General features: G+C 42.6%; 1 protein-coding gene across 1 annotated transcript in view; it reads right to left on the reverse strand.

Moving 5' to 3' along the window:
* The window catches only part of pcloa (piccolo presynaptic cytomatrix protein a), a 61221-nt gene that overhangs the window by 32483 nt on the left and 14453 nt on the right, over nt 1-14285 (reverse strand). The window contains exons 3-4 of the mRNA XM_056425459.1: nt 12862-13851; nt 1237-1434 (exon numbers count right to left, since the gene is read on the reverse strand). Coding sequence (XP_056281434.1) covers nt 1237-1434; nt 12862-13851 — 1188 coding nt within the window. The remainder of the gene's footprint in view (nt 1-1236; nt 1435-12861; nt 13852-14285) is intronic.

Here is a 14285-nt window from a genome sequence, read left to right on the forward strand (position 1 = left end):
GTCTGGGTCAAGTGGAGTAGGCTTCACCTCTTTACCTATGGGGTTGTTTTCCACTTTATTTACCGGACTTTCCTCCTCTGAAGCTAAAACAGGATATGTGTTGTCTGAAAAACTCTCAGATTCAATGCATTTAGCTGTCTCTTGGTTTAATTCTTGCTGGGTCTGATCAGGTTTAGGGACTTCAACGTTGTCAACAGGAGCTACATTTACTGCAACCTCAACTGCAGAGGAAGGAACACCTTCACTGCATACTGGATTATTTATCATAGGTTCTGGTTCTACCTTGATTTCTTCAGTAATTTCATTATCGACATCAGGTGCTACACTGCCAACCTCAAATGTCACTTCCGTTTGCTCCACATTAAAATCTAAGTCTACTGTAGTTGATGGAGTTTGACTTGCCAGAGTAGCTTCACCTATCTGGCGTTCCTCACTTGGCATCGCAACTTCTGCTTCTGTTATTGTGTCATCTTTTACATTCGTAGCTAAATAATCTAGTTTTGGATCAAGCTGAACAGGGACTTCCTGTGAGACTGTTGTTTGGATTAAGTTGGGTTGTGGCTCAACTGAATTAGTTGTCAGTTCCAGAAGATTTTCTGGTGTGGACTCCACTTTCTCATTAACTGTCAGGGGAGCAGCAGCCTCACTTTGGGTAATCTTTGGATTTGGCTCTGTTTCTATCTCAGCAGGGACTGTCTTGTCTAAACCTGTATAAATCAATATATGTTGTGTCTCACTTTTCACAGGGGGAGACAAGTTCTCTGCCAAATTCTCAGGGTTACTTTGTTGTGGCTCAACTGCTGGGATTTCACTGACAGGTGCACTCTGTGCTTGTTGCTCAACATTAGATGGCTCTGTCTCAGAGTGAGGATGGCCCTCTGATGCTTTCTCATAGCTACTCTCTTGTTGCTTAACTGCTGGTATTTCACTGACAGTTGCACTTTGTTGATCAGCAGCAGGTGGCCCTGTCTCAGGGTGAGAGTGGTCATTTGCTCTTTCTTCAGAGCTGTTCTGTTGTTGCTTGACTGCTGGGTTTGGAAGGATAACTTGAGCTACACTGTCTGAAATGAAAGCTTGTTGTTCTGGTTTAATTATATGCTCAAACACTGGTTCAGCTGCTATTGGTTCATTGTGTTCTTTTGCTTGTGGTGTTTCCTGAAGGGTGCTATCAGGAGTAGGGGCATCGTGATGAGGTGAAATTAATGCATCAAGTGTGGGAAGGGTTTCTGGTACTACCTTGGTATCAGGAGCTGGTGGGGTTAGGTCGGATGCCTCTACTAAAGGTTTTCTATCTACAGCAGCAGGGGCAGGGGTGGAAGAGGGAGCAGGAGAAGGTGGTTGCTTCTGGGGGGAAACCATGGCTGGAGCTGGCATTTCTCCCAGCTGGCCCGACACGGCTCTTTGGGTCTGACAGCTGAGGCAAAGCCATTCTCTCTGTAAGACAAAGAAAAACATTTATATTAATTGTTGTTTGCTGCAATATTATTTCTACAACTAAATTAAAAAATAATTAACTGGCACATAACTGTCATATTGTGTTTTTAAATGGAAAAAATGACAACACTGATGAAAAAACCCCTCAAGAAATCATTTTTGTAAATGTACTAAATGTGTCTACGTAGTTCTGACGTCACTCTGGCAAGGCATCAGAGTAACATCTTCTATTTCAAGGGAAGCTTTTACATTTGTGGGATTTAAGAGGCAGGCCTATGCATAATGCATGGCAATGGAGCAGGGGTTTATCAAAGCATGTCAGAAAGGGTTGAGTCGCCTGTGCAGACATTTCATGTAGCAGACTTAACAAAGAAACTGTCTTTGCATGTGTATTTGGTGTTTTGTGTAAGCATGCTTTAAACGTGGGACTAGAATATGCACATATCCTTAACCTGTTTGAACATTCAAGATTGAAAATATGCTTCCCAAAATGCTGTGCTCCCTTAACATCTTATCTAGTTCCAATTACCACACTATTCAAATGCTTCCACACATCACAAGCCAATTTAAAGAATTGATTACTGCTGTTTATTCTTTAAGAACCATACTCCTCCTTAAAATCACTTGGGATGTAGTCCTTAACCGAACAGCATTTGTTGCGACCGTGCTCCAAGGGCCACAACAAAATGGAGTCACAACATGTATAACGGTTTAACAGACGATGTTTATTTTCACAACCCAATCAAAGTCAACTCAAATTAAGTAAAGGAGGATATACCCAGCAGGTCCGGCGTGCCTGCAGGACAAAGAAAGAGAGAGAGAGCACAGACAGAAGCAGAGGCTTTAAATACCTGCAGAGCACCAGACACAGGTGCCCTGAGTTACTGTAATTAGTCCAATCAACTGCACCCACACTCTCGGCTGATGAACCCACAGGGGCATCACAGCCCCCCCCTTAAAACGGAGGCCCCCGAAAAACAACATCAATTATCCAGAGCCAGGGAGACTTCCTACCCCACCGGGGCACGAGATAGAGCATCCGCCACAACGTTGTCCTTGCCCTTAATGTGCCGAATGTCTAAACTATAGGACTGCAGGAACAGGGCCCACCTCATCAGCCGCCGGTTCGGACAATTAAGTGAACAGAGAAAGGTAAGGGGATTATGGTCGGTATAAACTACAACTGAGCTACTCCCAAACCCCACATACACCTCAAAGTGCTGGAGGGCCCATATTAAGGCCAATGCCTCCTTTTCGATTGTCGAGTAATTGAGTTGGTACGAATTAAACTTCCTTGAGAAGTAACAAACTGACCTATCAATACCCTCAACCTCTTGCAGCAAAACCGCACCTGCCCCAACATGACTAGCATCAACCTCCAATTTGAACGGCTCATCGAGGCGCGGCGCAGCGAGAACCGGTGCACAGCACAACAGGGTCCTCACATTCTCAAACGCTTCCTGACACTGGTCAGACCAAATGAACTTGACTGTACCCTTCAGCAAATCAGTCAGGCGTGCAACCACTGTGGAGAAGTTCTTACAAAAGGCACGATAGTACCCGACCAGCCCTAGGAATCGCATTAGTTCCTTTTTAGTAGTGGGCACAGATCCGTAAAAAGTCTGCTGACCCACATGTTTCGGAGTATAGCAAAAGTAATGTGGTACATGCGGTCTCACTGCCTGATCTCCCTTCGTCGGTGTCAAAGGAGGACTGGGTCAGGAGTCAGAGGGACGATTCATCTCTTTCTGCTCTGTGGACTGAGTCACTTACCAGCAGCACAGAGAGATGAGTTGGCGGCGTTAATAAACAGCATTGGAACAAAAAACAAATACCTTGCTGGCACAGTTGCTCTTATCTGTCATCTCAGAGCTCTGCTAAATCTGTCCTGTAGTGGTGAGGTTATAATTGTTGTTTATTCCCAGGAACTCACTTAAACACCAGGCTCTAGAATAACCTAACTACACCAAAAGCCTTGCAGAGTGCTATAATTTAAGAGGTGCATCTATTATTGGAGTTTAATATCCAAAACTGCTTAAAGTGGTTATAAAAGTGTTGATAAACAATCAAAATGCAAAGCACACATACACGTTCATGCGCACATACACACACACACACACACACACACACACACACACACACACACACACACACACACACACACACACCTATCCATCTATGTAATCTGGGGATACCAGACCAGAACATGTATTATGGGAACCACACATGGAAACACTAATCTTCGTTATGCAGATGCATACAGTGCATCTAGGTAGATGGAGGTAATAGTCAGCATGTTTTCAAGTCTGACACTGACGTAAACACCTCATTTCTCATTTTGCCACGGGTTTTAACATTTCTCCGTGACCCCCCGATGAATGTGTTTGCCTGGCTTAATAGCATGGTTTATGCTAAATTTGGGCTTCAGAAAAGATCTCAGCCTTCATGTTAAGCCATGCAGCAGACAAGCCATCCCTCATTAGGCAGAGAAAGAAAGAGGGAGACAGGAGGAGTGTGGAAGAAGACGACTCAGGTTAAATAAGGCATGAGTCACCTTGTTTCAGACCATGCTTAAACAACAGAAAGCTTGAACTCAGGAGAGAACAACACACCTGCATACACATCTCAGTGTCATGTACCCTAAGATAAAAAGATATCAAAGATGTTTTGACCTGCAAAATATTTGTATGTGTCATTGCAAGACAAAAGTAGATCGGTCGATGGATTTATCTCCTGTTGTCTTGTTCCTTTATCTCGCTCTCTCTTTCCAATTGTATTTGAAAAATAGTGTTTAAAGGTAAGAAAATATCAATGGTTTTCCAAAAATGCATTTAATAACACATTTAAAACACCAAAGATGATATAAAGAAGAGGAAAAGGATACAAACACATGGACAGAAAGCAACAAAAGAAAAACAAGCTAAATGACAGAGATGTCTGCGTTGAGATTTGCTGACGTTAGTTAACTACATTCCCAACTTGACAGAAATCTAGTCAATCCTCAAACATGCTGATGGACACAGCACAGATGCAAGTGCGTGAGCACGCACCCGCTATCCACATCCGGCCTTGCTGGCAAGACTTGAGATGAGAGTTTCTCCAGCTTGATGGCTCTATCAGTGAAACCAGAGAAACCAAACACTGAGAGCCGGAGAGATGGCCGCCCTCTTTGAAATGCACACTTAAAGCTTTTTTCCCTCCTTAAAAAACACTTGGTTACTTTAGCTTCTGGGCAGTGCAAAATCACCCCTTTTTGAAGACATTTGGAATAACACCCTCTGTTACACAGTGTCTGCGCACAAAGTTATGATTATTCCCCCTCACAGAACCAACATTTCATTACAATCCAACCACTAAAAAAAGGAAGCGCTTGTTGGATCTGATAGCAATGTGACAAAAAACAGTATCCACAGAAAAGTGGAAGGAATTCCCCCAATGGCCATCTAATAGTTGTTGACATATTTTGCTCAAATATATATCAGTCAATTTCTGATGCTATAAGGACACATTTTTGTGAAAACCCAAAATGTCTCTAATAACTTTCATGGTAGTCCATCAAATACTTTTTAATTAGAAATTTTCCTCTGAACAAAAGTAGTGAACAAACCTTAATTGCCCTCTGAAAAGCCCCGCTGCTGAAACGGCTAACATTAACATGAGCAGATTAAATTACATCCCTAGTTAGAACTGTCTTTATAACAATTGTCTCATCTTGTCAGTGGAGACGATTTTTACGAGGTCACGACACCCATCGCAAATGTTATTCACATCCAGAGGATCTATACTAGCGGGGATGGTACACTTCTCTTGCAGCCTTGCCTTGTAATTAACTCTGACGAGAAATTTGGCATTTTATACAACAATCTTTTTTTGCTGCAAGCTTTTAAATACAATGTGACATGCCTGTGAGCGTTCCTGTCCGTCTGCCGTGATGAATTCTGCAAACAATGATTAAAACAAATCCAGAGAGTCACTCGCCATTTTCCAAGGACGTTTTCTAGCATCACATGTGAATGGATACCAACAAAGTTGACACCCACAGAGATGAGTTTGTGAAGATGTTGATGTCATACATCTATCCAGATGAAAGGCTTGAAATATCTCTGAAGGAAATGACAACTTGCTCCTTCTCTTTCTATATTACATTTCTCATACAACACGCAAGCTTATACACAAATGAATAAGGAGGGATTCAGTATGAGTGTTTCCGTCTCTCTTTCATCTCAAACGTCCTCCAAGGACACGGAATGGAGACTAAATGAGAACGGCAGACGGCGACCACATATCGAGACATGAGAGGCTGTCACCATTGCCCATGTTCGGTTATTGTTCCAACTGGGATTTGGAGTGTTGTGAAGGTCGGTTCATCTCTTGTATTAGGCGTAGGGACCCTATCTAAATTTAGATGCAACCTGGCACCGACAGTGTGAGAAATAGAGGATCTTGGGGGACGATGGTACAGATGGCTTAAAACAGATGAGAGGATGGAGGAGGAGGGAGAAGAGATGTGACGACATGCACACAAAAAGGGTGATAATAGTGTGTGAGAGGCAAAAGAAAAACAGGCGGGGAGAGAAGTAAGACAAAGAACATAAGGGAAGTAGGGAGAAGCAAACAGGATGAAACAAAGGACAGTTGGAGAAAAGGAGCATGGTGGTGTGAGGCAAAGAGTGAAGCAGTAGAAGAGAGGGAGCTTAATGCTCTTTGGCGGTGACTCAACAACAGCTAATACCAACAAGCTTAAAATTATCTCTGTGTAAATCTGTTAATCAATATCCGGCAAGTCAGGACAAGCTTCAGTTCCTATCAAACGTAGACTTTAAAATGTTAACGTACAGATGGAGCTATTAGCGTATACGTAACTTACATACGTATATGGTGGCACAACGTCCTGTCCGGCTTCTGTTCACCTAGTGTTATGAGCCATTCTTTCATGATTCTGGACTGTTATTTGTTTACCACATATTTCTATTTTTAAATGATGTCTTATGTTATTGCACAGTTTTTAGTTTTTGTCTATTGTCACCTTTCACCAAGTAAAATTCCTTGTATGCGGAACGTACAAGCATAACATTATAGCAGCTCCTTTGCAAGCCAAAAAAGATCTCTGTCTTAATTAATAAATGTCCCTCTGTCATAGATGTTGCCATCTTGGGGACAATGTGCTGTAAACACCCTTTAGCAGCAGTCCATGCTCACGTGTTAAAGTCATTCTCGCTTGAATCATGATTGTTATGTGAGTGGCGAGTGGAGAACTGGGCCTCCAAAATTCCCAAAATAAGCAGCAAACTCTGAGCGGTGAAGTTGAATAAATCAAATGGTGCCGTCAGAAATCCTCAGAGAAAAGTCAAACAAGTTTAAACCTCAGCTGCTTGGTAACCTGCACTGCATGACTGTGGTTGTACTGGTCAGATCAAGCAGAGTGCTGCCGCACGCCACAGCAAACATTCTTTGGGTAAATGCTGGTTTAAATAAAGTATACAAGTAAAACATATTTTATTAAACTCAAAGCTGATGGATGATGCACAAGTGAGTCAGGCTATGTCGCTAGATAGTGGATTGATGTTCCAATGTCAGGTGAGTGAAAACAGCAGACAAAGTATTTGTGGGTAAAAGTCTATATTTTGAAAAAATGGATCTGACAACGCAAGTGGTGCTAGACATTGCGTATGTTTATTCTGAGCCCAGGGATTAAGGGCAGGTTCTGTCTGCATCTGATCTCATTTATCTGCAACACACCTCATAATCTGTCTGCATGTGTCAGCTTCCCATCGGAAATAGAAGGAGATACGTTGAGTTTAGGATTCTTTTCTTTCCTCTGTCAATGGCTATAAAGTATCTTTGGTATAAAAAAAATAAATCTGTATCCACAGAGCCATACAGCACAATAGATGTATGCATAATCAGTCTGAAAAGCCACAATAGGAAACCTTAAATACAGGTTATTAAACCTGTTAAGAGCTCCATTCATCATTTATGTGATCAAAAACATTTGAAAACGTGTTGTTGAAACATGGCTTTATTATTGGAGACATCTGTGTCTTCTTTTAACTGCAAATGGCATGTTATCCCAACTACTGGCCATAACATATATACTTTGTATGTGATCATACAGCTATATACAGTACCACATGGTCCACTTCATGTTTTGCATATGAACATTTTGTCATGTCTGTCATTTAACGCATATTTACGTGGAATATAATGTATGATTTATGCATGAGTGCAAAATAGAACATATCTACAGGCTGTGTACAGAGATACAATTCAGGCTCACAGACGTTAGTCACATCCAAAACGCTCCATAAACTCTTCAAAGTCCAAAGTCGTGTATGATGTTAAACTTCCTGCTTCACCAGATGCTTTAGCCCGACATTATGTCTGCCTATAGGTGCTATTCGTGTGACTCATATAGGCTCGTAGTCACGTGTGCTACGACAAACCAAAATAGTCGGGTTATCATAGGCTGCACTGCTTGGGGCAGCATTGGCCGGCACCCATATCCCTTGTGACACCCCCACCCTTTTGACTCCCTGTTATACGCCTCTTTGTGTCACAGTGATCTATCTTCTGTCTCTTCTGTCCTCGGTTTTGGGCATGCCCTTCCTCCACTAGAATATCATTTGTGGGTTTGATAGTCTCTCTTTTTACGTGGCGTATGCTTTTCAGCGAAGATGCATTTGTGTATTTGGAGATTTCACGCCTCACTATTTATTTGTAAGTGAATAAAAAGGGTCAGTTTGTGACTAGGATCTTGTCCATTTGTCTCATGTCGATTCAGAAAGTGTCTTCCAGCAGCACTGTGTTTACCATTGTCTATCCAATAAGACTGAAAGGCCCTAATTAAAGTGTGGAAAAAAGCGAATCCATTTTTCTCTCAGGTTTTTGAATGCATGAAAATAATTTTTGGAGGCAAAGCCATTTCCTAATCCAGGCTCTATTGTGGGCTACACCTATTCAATTTAAATTTCTAGGGAGAAAGTCCCAGTCAGACAATGCATCCACAAAGCCTTCTCAACTCAAATAAGAAACTATCCTATCACTTTAGAAAAGCCTAATTTCAAGGGGAGGGGGCGGGGGGAGCAGCACCAATCAGGATGTCAGTACAACAGCCTGTGCTAACTAGATGAGGCCGCTGCCAGAATGTGTATGTTTTCAAATCTCTGCCTGTCTGTCCTCAACAGGGCTCAGTGCTGGCACACATGATGTCTTTGCTTTTTCCGCCCTTCTTAGCACGAAAGGCTCAGTGGCTAAATGTCGTTGCTAAGCATGCAAGGGCCAGTACATTAGAAAGGGGATAATTGGAACTCATTCTGGAGTGAAGCTCGAGGGTGAGCTGTGTTAAAACAGAAGACAAGAAACCTTCTGCAGTGCCTGAGGACAGTTCAATTCAATTCCAACAATTTCTAAAACAATGTTAAACCACTTGTCACTGCTTGACCAAGGTTCTGGACCTGGAAAATAAGGAACAAAGGACAGTACTCATTTACCATGTGTGTGCAATCACTCTAATGTATTACATACAGTATATATTTCATGTACCACCATTCACACTGCCAAATTCACACAATTACATCAGACCAACCACAGTACTACACAAAGAAACACAAAAAACACCTTAGTGTCTAAAAATAGCATCCATTTAGAGCCTTCTAAGGTGGCCATATCAGGGACTCTGTGGGTTGCCTGGTGCAACAGAAACACCCTTTTAAAGGAGGAAATATTAAAGAGGGAACACACAAAGGAGCCTAGAGAGAGAGATGCCCTGTAGTAGCTTGTTTTCTCCCCTCTGTGGCCTTTTTAGTGGCTGTGACTAGTTCAAGTCACTTCAGCCTCCTGGGCATGTGCTGGCAGAGCTGGAATGTATGGGCTATTCTCTCTCTCTCTCTCTCTCTCTCTCTCTCTCTCTCTCTCTCTCTCTCATGCATCAGCAAGAGAACCCCTACTGACAGCCGACATTCTGACAGCGAATGACAGAAGCGAGGCACAGTGCGTAAAGGGTAGATGACTCAACCAAGGTGGTGTGTGTGTGTGTGTGTGTGTGTGTGTGTGTGTGTGTGTGTGTGTGTGTGTGTGTGTGTGTGTGTGTGTGTGTGTGTGCAATACTCCGGAAGATGCTGCTTCATTGTGTAACTTGTTCTATTCTAGTTCAACCAATCCTTTGTTAATATTAATAATTGCTAAAGTGCATCTAGTCCTAGATGAGTTCGAAATAATTCATCTTTTTTTTCTCCAAGTTGTAGCAAGTTCATTCTTAAAAACAAACTGAGCTGACGTTCTGGCTTTCAGACAAGATGGTGTTGAAGGATCTATATCCAATTAGAGCATTAGTGGCTTGGATGACCATCTCTTCAGCATAATTACATTTTTCCTCATGCTTGACCACAATTAAGGGATTGTGCACTTCATGTCCTCATTATCACAGCAAGCATGCGCAATTAAAAGCTAAAGAAAAGGACATCAATCTGAAGACTAAAAAGAAGAAAAAACGTGAGGCTTTAGTAGTGCTGTCACGGCTGTAAACAAATGGCAGAAATCTTGTTTTGAAAACTTGTTGAAGGAACGGTGCAGTGTAGAACACTTATTGCTATATTTCATAGTACTGATATAATTACTCTCCAATCTGAAGCGTGCACATGTAATATGTTTCTCACTACTACAATATAAACATGGGTTATTCTAGCTTTTCAATTTGCAGGATGCTATATAGTTGTATGTCAAACAGCATGGTAAATATGAAGCTGGTTAGTTTAGCTTAGCACTAAAACAGTTGGCTCAGTCCAGAGATAAGAACATCAGTCCACCAGCACCAGAAAGTGCTCTGAGATAATAAAATACCTTCTTTACAGTCTTAAAGCTAAGCTAAGCTTCTGGTTGAAACCTTTTGTTTCCTGGAAATTAAGAGATTGGTATTGTTCTTCTCAGCTGTCTCTCTGAGGAAAAGAATAATCATATTCACTAAAATATCAAATGATTCCTTCATTCTATCGGCACTATGCCTTACAACATGTGTTTATTCTTACATGTTGTGGTTTGTGCGGGAATATAAGTACATATATTTCTAAGAAGTCTACATCATTTTATCATTATCTTTTCTTTTACAAATCAAAGTTGATTTTCCATTAGAATTCAGCATTTTGATACGGTGAAGTCCACTCAAAGCTCAGTTCAACTCGCTGTTACAGGAGCCTCCAGAAATACGCAGCAGATTAATAAAGGCACACTTCAACCTTCGGTGAACCAAGTATTTGACACGTGATAGGATCGAGCTGCCGGTGGACAAACACGTGTGTGTGCCCTGCAGGCACGTGCACAGATAGACCCCTAGTGGTGCTCAAGCACCAGCCCTTTTGCCCTGGATGAGAAAAGTGCCCTTTTTGCTGGAGCCCACTTTTTTTCTTCATGAATAAGTATTAAAGAATAAAAAATAGTCTCTCTCATCAAGTCCTCCCAAATGTGTTTGGATATCTGTCGGGGCATTTATTGGAGTTCTTGTGAGAATTTCTCCCCGACATGCTCCGCGGCGCTCACGAGCCTCCCCACGCCGCACCCCTCCCTCCTCCTCCTCCTCCTCCGCGCAGTGCTCCTCGCGCCACGAAACGGGTGCACCTCCTTCTCCTCTGACCCGCAGCATCAGACACACAGGTCACGAGTCATGACGGTGTTTGTCCCCTGACGTCGTTTGGTGATAAATTAACCACAACTGAAAATATTACGTCACAACTGGTCCGACGTTTCCTAAAAAAAATAAACAAACACAAATTCCCGAAATCCGTGATTTCAAAGCCTAGTCCAGCTGTTTACTGACGTCATGTTTGAGAGAGAGAGATAGAAATAGAGATAGATAGAGAGAGAGAGAGATCTGTTTTATAAATGCCATTTAGACAATTTCAATAGTATGTTGAATTTATTAATTCATTTTATAAATGTCACAATAATTCACAGCTAGAACAGAGCAGCTAAACTATGCTAACAATAGCTCTCGGTGTCATGCTATCCATGTGGTATGTTTCTCTTTGTTTTGTCTGTTCCAGTTTTACAAAGATCAATCTTGTATGAGTAATTGCAGAGGGTGAAAAGAGTAAACGCAAGAAAAAACAACACTTGTAATAGCTTCTTACTAACCAAGAGTGATGTCATGCTGGGAAATATCAGATTGAGGCCTTATAACGTTTTTACAGAAGTTTGATATTACCCGGCATGACCGAACGGTCGAGGTTAGTACGTTGTTTATTATATGGCATTTTTGGCTCCTATTATTTTGTAAATTAAAATAAATTGTAATTGTTAATAGAGAACATGTCATTTTGTTCAACTCTCATGGCTTCTCACGACACAGTGTGTTTCAAGTGTTGCTAGCAACCAACTCCTTAACTTGGAAAAATCATTTTGGCGATGGGTGCCCTTTTTTTGGGTTTGAGCACCTGCCCCCCAAAATGTCTGTGCACGTGCCTGGTGCCCTGACTCGGAGGATCATGTCAAGAGGATTTAATCAAATATTGTACTGTAAGTGACTTCAGTCAATTTACAGCTAAGATACGTTGCATGGAGTATGAAATGGGTTCAGCATATGTGAATTTGTTTTGCCTACATGCTGAGAAACCACTCAACTGAAAACACAATTTGGCCTCTATTCCCATAATGCACTGCTCCTACACCACGGAGTACCTTCTGCTCTGAGGAACTCAATGCAGTCTTGTAAATATACATCCATACGAGACAAAACACCACAGTAACACCAGCAAACCGATCCCCACACCTCGGGAGATAGAAGTGTTGGCATGCGTGGGTTTCCACGTCGTCATTAGGCAAGATGAGACAATGAATGGACACAAGCTCATATCCACAAACGTGCAAAAGCAACCATAGGAGCATCACACAAATCAGTCAAGGGTGCACAAGAATTTCCCGACAAAAGACGAGTCAATCGGAAGAAATGTGAGCATTCAGCAAAACATGAATACACACAGATATATACACTGTACACACGCACACATGCTGGGTATTCAGTTTCAGAGTCAAGTGTCAATTGTTTGAAGTGCTCTTTGACGTCCATTTAAACAACCTAAATTACCTGGCAGACCTCTCCGCTAAAGAAAGGCTTGATAGTAATGAGACTGGTATTTTAAAATGCAGCATAAGTGACCACATCCACTTACTCAATGGGCAGATGTTGTTAGTCTATTTGGGGGAAACTAATGCATTTCGGACAACTAGTAACGTCCTATCCTCCTTTCAGAATGATTTGCGATATGCTCGTGGGGGAAAACCCAGAGCTGATGTTATCTTTACGGTGACCTATTTCAATAAAACATCTAGAGGATGTTGGTGTTCTATTAATACAAGACGGGTTGCATAAACTAGTGGTAGGAGCAGTGTGTTGAAAGCAGAAGAATCTGTGGTGTTTATTAAATATGTAGTTCTTACCTCTCCTAAATGGGGAGTAGGATTAAATCCACAAAGATTGCAAACTGTCTTCTTGCACGTGGTGCAGACGCTGTAGTTGGGTGTGTCTGCCGATCCAGCGTTCAGCTCCACATTGCAGAGAGGGCAGCTTCCCTTTGCTTCAGGGGCAGCTGCAGGTGGAGGTTCGGCTGCTGACGCCTTCTCCTCCTGCTCCACAGAGATGGTTCTGGGGGGTTTCTTGGACTTGGCAGGTGGAGTGTCAGGAGCACAGTCGGAATCAGGAGGAGACCCGTGAGGAGAGAAAGGGGAGTCGGGTGGCGAGCCGAGGCCAAAGTCCAGAGGGGAACCTGGCTCCGAGTCTACCGGCGACTCGGGTGGAGAAACAGCCGCCTTCTCGTCCGAGACGAGATTGGTAGCTGAACTCAAGAGTGACGATCCAAAGCTGAACATCTGAGAAGCGGAAGCGGGAGGTTTTGCCGATTCTTTCAACCCTCCAAAACCTCCAAACAACTTCCCAGCCACTGACTCCTCCTGCTTTGCCTGCGCTTGGGGCTTCGATGATTCCATCAAGCCCCCAAACCCACCGAACAGTTTCCCTGTGACGGACTCGCCGCCTTGTGAAGAAGACGCAGGAGGTTTGGCGTCTCTTAAACCTCCCAGACTGATACCTCCCAAGCTCCCAAAGAAGCTGGACTCCTGTTTGGCTTTAGCTGGAGACTGCTGTGGACTGGACTTTGGCTGGATGGGTTTGTCTGTCTTGGGGTCAATCTTTGGGGATCCCCCCAATGAGGAGGCGGGGGAAAGCGGTCCAGGAGAAGTAGGAGATTTCAGCCTTGGTGTGGTTGGCGGCGTTAACCCTTGGTCGGTAGTACTCTGCTGCTTTATCAGCAGCTTGCCGGGCTTGCCAGGTGCCTGTCTCTGGGGCGAGGGCGGGGCCGAGCCTTGTTTGGGTTTTGTCATACCTCCCATCGCTCGCTGCATCTGGCAGTTCAGACATAACCACTCTTTCCCCTGTGCATAAAACAAAAGACGGGTTAAATCTCCACACTGTTGATCAATGGCCTGGGTAATTACTGGATAAACACAGGCAAGCGTAACCAATTAAATCCCTGAAATACCCATTCTCTTTTTGTTTAGCGTAAAATAAAGACACATTCAGAGACATGTCCACTAATTACTGTTTCAAATAATTTTGAATCCGGTGTTCTCTTACCAAATAGTTTCTTTTAACATGAGATCATTCCATGTGAAATAAAACATGTATATTTAATGATTGAAGTGATACAATTAATTAACACAATGTTATTTCGACATATGATTCTTTGAATTCACCAACGAAACAAAGTATGTTGGAAGAAAGGCAAATGCTATTCACGTATCAATGATGTTTTTCTTTCATTCATCAGAGGTGCTGAACATGTTTGACCATTGTTAACTGTTGCGTT

Source organism: Pseudoliparis swirei, chromosome 10 (assembly GCF_029220125.1).
Source record: "Pseudoliparis swirei isolate HS2019 ecotype Mariana Trench chromosome 10, NWPU_hadal_v1, whole genome shotgun sequence".
Classification (NCBI taxonomy): domain Eukaryota; kingdom Metazoa; phylum Chordata; class Actinopteri; order Perciformes; family Liparidae; genus Pseudoliparis; species Pseudoliparis swirei.